Below are 8,391 nucleotides of genomic sequence, written 5' to 3'. Positions count from 1 at the left end.
ATTAGAAAGAAAACCGGGACATATCTTCATTGATAAAGATTGATTACTTGTCTTCCTACATGCATATTGATTGCAAGCTGACGAAAATAATACACATTACCTTCAACAATATAAAACATGTACTAAGAACTGCTCTTTATCATTAGAGTTTTGAGAAGACTTCTATGATAAATGGATAAGACATCGGGATTTTTTTTTTCCACTAAAGGGACTAGAGTAGCCAAGCATTTGAATATGACTTGTTTCATACAAAGGCACATATGTGATAGAGTACTTGGTACTCGAAGTGCATGCAAGTATTACTCGAATATGTTCCTCGATAATCATGAGGATCACTTGCACACTAGCACTTGTAACAATTTTCTATTGTCCATTACAATTACAGTACATTGAATCATTCATTCATACAAAGAAGTGAACATGTGTTCAACATCTATAGTACTTTTGCAATAGGTGAAATGCACCAACTAGTTCAAAGCGAACATTTTCATGCCAATAAAATAAGAAAATCAATAGTTCAATACACATGTAACTTTCAGCCTTAGACAGAAAAACAAGATGGGAACTCATAGTAGGAATTATTCCTCATGCCCTAAACCCCTGATTTGTACCAAATGCAAAAGGTACACAACTAGACATATCGGGGGAGGGGAGGGTTAATGTCGAAAGCCTGCAATATCATTCTAAATTTGTCCATAAAAAATGGAGCTAAAACCCATAACAACCGTTCCCAATGGTAAAGCATGAGCAAGCTTGCATCTTTAACAAAAATAATACAAAGAATTTACCAAAACAAAGAAGCTTCACCATTACAAGAGGTTTCTTAAAGTAATCACTAAATCAACTCAGTAGTTTCCCAAATAAAGTAATCACTAAACTCTCCCAAATAAACTCACTAGTTTCCCCCCTTTCTCGCATTATTAAATTTAATTCCCTTTTTACCCCTTGTTTTTATATTTACTTTTGGATTAAGCACTTGACAAAGATACACAGTTCCAGAGATGTTTAGATTTTACCTCATGCCTCACATGAACAAAAGAACCACAGCACAACAGAAGACAACAACCAGTTATTACGGAGCGCTATCACTGTCTGTACTCTTCACACAAATAATAGAAACAAGTAGCAGGTGTTAAAAAATGATTTCTAACTGAGACAGCTAATTAATTTATGATGCTTAAGACAAACTTAAACATGGTACCAAAGTCCAAAATGACACTTGTGCAAGGGTTTCAATGTTACACTACTAAACTAAAACAAGTAGTTTCCACTAATTAATACGGAGTATTGTACATGTGTACTCCGTAAATCACTGTAACACAGTTCAAAAGCATATAGAACAAAACACGGCTAATAAAAAATTAAACAGAGCCAGATCTGTCTGACATATTCCGCATTTCCACCAAACTCGCAGGATGTCGTCAAAGAGAAACTGATTGTTTATCATGATCAAGTTGTTTTATAATTAGGGTATATCATCATATATAATAGAATCTACCAATTTAAAACAAAAAACACCAAAAGAAGCAAGAAGCTTGCATTGCTAAGGTTATAAGACATACCTTGTTTAGCTGAAAGGGACGTGATGACTTAATCTCCCTGCTTACCAAAACTCAATCCTCAACCACCCCGAAAAGAACTTAAGTTGAAGGATTGGTAGATTACAACACAGAATGTTTCAACACCAACTAAAGTTGGATTTAAATAAACAAATTAAAACTAAGATACATTATAAGATTCAAAATGACCACCCACCAAAATTAAGGGAAAAGGTATGTATTTGCATGGGCAAAACTGTTGAAATTGTGATTCTTTTCACTATAATAAGCGAGAAGCGGCAATTAAGGTAGCAAAATATATATTAGACGCGATTTAAGAATCAACACATAAATACGGTTCCCATAAAGTCAACATACAGGCCACGGATTCTACAAGATACACAAAACATAGAACCACAATTCTACCAGTTTGCAGAAAAAAGGGGTAAAACATCATACCCATATCTAACATTCGCCACTAACCGAAAGAAAATGAGCACCAGAGCGTCAGCAGCTTCTTTATGACATAGGAGAAAATAGGTGCTATCCAAAATGAATCCAGCTAAAGATCGGAAAACAAATTCAACAAAGATTCACAACATTGAGTCTGTACGAGCAGGCAACCTTCTGAAGAAATTGAGGGGAACAGACGGAAGCTTATGACGGAACCTTGGGTGTCTTAGCACGTAAAACCCAGTCAGAAGAGCCACAACCTGGAATGGTGTGACATACAGAACGATGGCAGCAACCAAGCAGAATATAACAAACAATGCGGTGGCTCTAGGGTCCCGCCAGCTCAGCAAAGACTGGAGCCTCTCACCCTGAGTTGCCAAGTCACCAACAACAGTCTGGATCCTCCCGGCTATACTCCTCAAACGATCATACCTCATTCTCACGATATCAGCTGGCTTAGAAGTTGGAAATGTATCAAATTCTTCATCCAATTCATCGGGGTGTGCAGAATCTGCATGAGATAGGCGGGTGTCCATGTGGGGTGGATTCCTTGGCCTCCATCTATAGTACCATACACCAATGAGGAACAAGTACAAGAATATTGTGGGCAAAATTAATTCAGGGTACATGACCAAAATGAAGAACAAGATGTGGATAAGAACAGTGGTGATGGGGTTTTTCCAGTTGCGTATTTGGTCAAACCATTTTCCGACGGCAATTACCCCACCCAAGACGTTCATTATCCTGAAGAAATTCGCCTTGCTCCGTCTCATACTCCACATATGAGAACCCACATCCAACATATACTCGACCACTTCCTTCCTCAAAGGCGGCTCAGCACGACTCAACCTCATTGACACTATCTGGGTGGCCTGGTGCCTCAAGTTATCAAGCTGACTCACGGTTAAGGGATGAAGATAATGCATCTTAGGAAGCAATGGATGAGAGTACATATGCATCATATTCAGCAACGATGAACATGTGAACCTCACAGCCAGTTGAATTTCACCCATCTTCTTCACTCCTGAAGGATGCAACACCAATAGCGGGTATGCATGAGTGTACACACGATCAGTTTCGAGGGATGAAAGTCGAATCCTCACTTTACCAATTCTCGAGTCTCTTGCTCCATTACCTTTATCTCCTCCACCTCCTCCGTGTAGATGACAGTTGTCAAATACTCCAACAGTGATGACAGTGCAAGGATCAAACACCTCCCATGTATACTGCTCATTCCACTTGGGACTAAAACTATCAATGATAGTTCTTGTTCTCACCCATTTTTGACCATATTTGGCAACACAATAAGCATCCGTGGTCTGACGGCCATCCTTCACCTTCATCGGCATCAAACCCTGTGCAGTTAAGACACCAAGTTCAAGAACTCCAATGCTATGCTTCCACAACTGTTTAGCTGTTGGCCTGAGATCACTACTGTAATGTGTCGACTCATCCAAAACATGATAACCACCTTCCAAACAGACCCTCAGATGAATGCGACTAGAAAACTTGATTTCCTTCTTTTTCTCACCATCTACAACAATATGTTTCTCAAGATTAAACCACCTAGTGTTAATCGGTTTATGATCCAGCCGCCTGTCAACGTATTGCAGAGGAATTGCACACCTGCCCAGCACTTCATCCTTGTTAGGCCCAACTCTATCCTCCACACTCAAAATCAAGGGCTCTTCAAAAGGCTCTGCCGCTACAAACATAAGATCCTCATTCCACATAGGATTGATGGTCCTGCTCTGAGAGACTCTAGTTCTAAGAGCCTGGCTTCCAAGAATAGCCTTAACATAGACTTCAGGAAATCGGCCTTTATCACCCGGAACCAAGTCCTGAGCCTCAATCACATTCACCCTCAGGTACCAAAGCTTAGGAGACAGATACACCTTCGAACGAATATTAGCAAGAGCATCCGTCCCACTAACAGTAGCAGCATCCGAATGCCACGCCTCAGGAAACGCTTCATCAGCTTGAGTACCCCACCACACAGCTAACATCAACTCTCCCTTACCCTTATCACCCTTCCTGTCTTCAAGTCTATACCACTGCGGCGCCAAAGGACTATCCGGTGGCACTCTCTTCGGAACCTCATTAAGATCAAACAACACACGGCCAATAAAATCATCCTTAACAACATCCTTATCCTTCACAGTAACCTCAAGAACCGATGCCTGAATTCGTTCCTTCGAAAAGGCAAACACCTGACTCCATTCAGGATTCGACTTCTTCTCGAAATGTCGAGTCGTACCCTTATAGTTCCCAAGCCTCACTTCAACATAAGGGTCACAACCGCCAGTAACATCCATACTAGGTAAATCTTTAGCCTTAACAACCCTCACATAGAGGTATTGCATTTGCTCAACAAGATCATAAGTACTAGTAAGCTTATCACCAGTTACTTTTCCACCACCAAGGTGGGGATTTGTCTCTTTAAGAGAGAAATCTTCTTGAGGAGGTTTCTGCATTTTTCTGGGTTTTTTCTTAACAATCCACCAAAAATTCAAACTTTAACCCGAAAATATAATTTTGAAATTTAAATTTTTGTTATCCAACCCTTAAATTTTGGAAATGAGTTCAACCCACCAACTTAAATATACTCAACACCTAACCACTATATTTCTTTCCTCATTTTTTTCAATTTTTTTTTTAGAAAAAACATAAATTAGCTGCAAAACCCCAAAAAAGACCTGAGTTTAAAGCATTCATCCACAGATCTCAACAGCTCAAATCTGCAAAAACCCAGAAAAAACAAAGCAATAAATACCCAGAAAAATCATATTTTTAATTCAGCAATAAAAATGACAATGCACAAACATTCCACCACATGCAACAAACTCTGCAAAAAAGTTAAACAAAAACAGAGGATTTTATGTAACAAACATTTTAAGCAGCACTAAGCCTTAAAATAAAAATCAAACCTAGAAAATGCGCAAAAAATTAATGAACTTTAACATTAGAAAATTAAAAATTAAGTGCAAAAAAAAAAAAAAAAAAAAAAAAAAAAAAAAGAAAGGACAGTTAGGTAGCAAACCTGAGTTCTGGAAGCTTGAAAAGACACCAAATTGAAAGAGAAAAAACCCTAAATTAGGTGAATCCAAGAAAAGGGTTTCATCAAACTGTAGCAAATTGAAGATCAACACCCTTAAACTTAAATTTCAAAAAGAAAAAAAAAATCAAAAAAATAATCAGATAAAATGAGTGAAAAACAGAGTAAGAACAGAGTTAGAAAATAAAAAAAAGAAGATAAAAGGAAAAGGAGAATGGGATCTGAAGAATCGGAGAGAATGTGAGAAGAAGGATACCCACAAAAAAGAGAAGGAAGAGAGAAATGAAGAAAGGTGGGTTAATGGGTAGTATGTGTCACATTCAGAAAAACAAGCTCAATTTCTCTCTCCAACTTTAGCTAGTTTTGTCCTGTGGTGGGCGCAACACCGTAGCACGAACAATTCACGACGATGTGTCACGCGTGAATACTTGCTTATGGTTCGATTTTGCCTAACGTATGTATCAGTAAATTTTTACGGAGTATTTGAATTGAAGAGGGGACATAGGTGTCAAAGTCGGATCGAGTGATTTGAATAATATCCGATTTAAATTTTGACTTATTTGGACATAATCAGGACTCAAGTTTGAAATTAAACCCGATCTGATTTTATTGAACCCGATCTGATTTTATCAAACTCGATCCGAACATTTGAGTTAATATCTAATTATATTTATAAAAATAAAAAAATTGTTGGAAACTATGATATTTCATGTTGAAGGTGTTATATTAGAGAAATTTGGAATATTTCACGTTGATACCTTGATCCTTGGCACATCAAAATTGCTACTCTGTACTTCTCCCTTGATAGCTGATACCTTTGCATATCAAAATTGGTACTTCTCCCTTTGCTTTCGAATCGATATTTCAGTTTTCTAGTTTGATACTATTTTGATTTTTGACACAAAAAGAAAGTTTTTAAAAAGTTTCATAAGCAGTTCTTAATGTATATTTTATATATTTGATTATTAAATATTAATATATTAATTTCGATGTTGATAGAGAAATTATGAAGACAAAAAAACTTGATGTTTAAATTTCATATCTATTAACTATTACTAAAACATAACGTTGTTGACGTCATCATTGTCCATATGTCACTCTCATAATACTCCCTCTGTTCTTTTTATTTGCATCAGTTTGACCGGTACATTTGTCGAGGCATAACTTTGACCATTAATATCTTTAATTATTAATTACTAAAAATTATATAAAATTGTATTATGAAAACAAGACATTATAACGAATCTAATGATATATTATATAATAACATTTATTTATTTTATAGGAGTGAAAAAATTAAGTCAACCATGGTATGTGAATAGTGTAAAAATCAAAGTGATACATTTAAATAAAAAAGACAGGGGGAGTAAAAATTTTCCCGTCTAAATGCAAGGATGATGTCATCATTTTGAAATTTGAATATTAAAAGCTTCTACATTACCAGATTTACCACTACATCCTATCAATTTATCCTAAAAAAATGAAACAATTGTAAATAGCACACTAATAAATGAACTCTTACATTAAAATATGTATTAGGCGACGTTGAACAGGTATTATGTCATAATTTTGATGAAAATCTAAAATGTTAAAATTACAAATATTTTTGTACAAGGTGCATAATTTTTATTTATATTTATCTATTTTTCTTTACACGTACAAATTATAAATATAGATTTTATATAAACCGTGCATTGTACGGATTCTAACCTAGGGCCTATTCACATTTACTGAACTGAGCTGAACTGATTGGAGCTGAACTAAACTGAACTGAACTGAGTTGAAATGAATATTTTATGAGAGAGGGAAATTAGGAGTTGAACTGAACTGATTCGAACTGAACTGAACTGAACTGAAATTAAGTAAATGTGAACATGTCCCTAGTTAAAACTTACAAAGTAATAAGATTTCAAATAGTAACTAGTTTTAGGCTCGGGCGATGCCTTGGATCATTTTTTGTATAAAAAAATTATAACAAATTAAAGTGAAATCCATTGGTGGTTTTATAATTTTAAAAAAAAAATTATTTTTTATTTTTTATTTTTTTTAAATATTATTGAACATTATCAAAATTTATTACGAAATATGCATTAGCCTAACTTTTATACTTCATAATAGTTTGTTTTATTTGTTAAAGGAATTTTTATCTACCATTAAAAAAATTTCAAAGTAAACACATGTTGTGGTTTTGAAAATGCTATGTATTTTTGTGTTACATATTTTAAATATATATAACCTAGTATATTAATTATGGATGAGTAAACGAAAGAATGAGATTATATTGAAATCAATTTAGAATTTATGAACATAAATTTTTTGTAAGGAAACATTGATGATAGGTTTTGATATGACATCACCCCACATCATTTATCAAGTCATGACGACACGTGACATGATTATAATTCTTGCCATGAGTTTTAATAGATATATAGATAATTTTTTCTTATACATAGATTACTAAAGATAGTCAATTTCGATCAACCACATGAATAGTCTGCGATGAGAACTTCATGTACCAAATAGTGTATGCTAACAAATTGCTCATTTACTTACGTAATTTTATTTTACTTTTTCCTTTTTACCATGAGAATTATGTGGCGGTTTTTGTGTACTTGTAAGTGTAGCTGGTTTGCAACGTGTTCACGAGGAAATTGATATATGAATTTAATGTTTTTAATGTTTCATAACTATATATGACACCAAAAATGCATGTGTCCACACAAAATTGACACGAACTATTATTATAGTCTTGACAGCCTTGATTAATTTTTTTTTTGAATAATATCCCAGAAAATCATACTCCCTTCTTATTTGATTAAAGTTGTATTCTTTGTCAAAAAAAATAATAATAATTAAAGTTGTATTGAGTAATTATTTAAATGTGATTGTACAAGTCATACATGGACCAAATTCATAATAAGTTTGTTTCGACATTGAATAGTGCAGTGCGCTCTTGCTTATTTGTCGACAATAGTGCAAGCAATTTTATATATTGGTGATGCGCTCTTGCCTAATAACAAATGCAAAAAAAAGCATATGAATCTCAAAAAGCATTCCTATCTGTTGATGATAGAGTGCGGGTGATTTAGGCTTATTATGACGGCCGAGTTAGTTGAAGTAGGCATAACCAGGACTAAATCATGAATTTCATATAACAATTAGTGAGTTTGGGTGCTAAAATGCTAGCAAATAGACAATATCTAGTAAGCGGTTTTTCCGTGTGTTTCGTGAAGACAATCAGGCTGCAGACTACGTCTCCTCTCTTGATTATTCTACCCCGACTCATCAATCCTTATTTGATTAGCAGGTTTTCTTATTTTTACTACTTGATATATTAGGGCAAGA

General features: G+C 34.9%; 1 protein-coding gene across 1 annotated transcript; it reads right to left on the bottom strand.

Moving 5' to 3' along the window:
• Nucleotides 1-1,841: 1,841 nt before the first annotated feature.
• LOC145583194 (FT-interacting protein 3-like) lies at nucleotides 1,842-5,357 on the bottom strand. The gene is made up of 2 exons (XM_081640376.1): nucleotides 5,032-5,357; nucleotides 1,842-4,729 (listed from the first exon to the last, which is right to left on the bottom strand). Exon 2 carries the CDS (start codon nucleotides 4,463-4,465, stop codon nucleotides 2,132-2,134), a length of 2,334 nt encoding a protein of 777 aa, XP_081496502.1. The 5' UTR covers nucleotides 4,466-4,729; nucleotides 5,032-5,357; the 3' UTR covers nucleotides 1,842-2,131.
• Nucleotides 5,358-8,391: the final 3,034 nt, after the last annotated feature.

This window comes from Chenopodium album, chromosome 15 (assembly GCF_948465745.1).
Source record: "Chenopodium album chromosome 15, dcCheAlbu1.1, whole genome shotgun sequence".
Lineage (NCBI taxonomy): Eukaryota > Viridiplantae > Streptophyta > Magnoliopsida > Caryophyllales > Amaranthaceae > Chenopodium > Chenopodium album.
The sequence above is the reverse complement of the archived record's forward strand: the minus strand, read 5'-3'. Positions and strand labels throughout refer to the sequence as shown.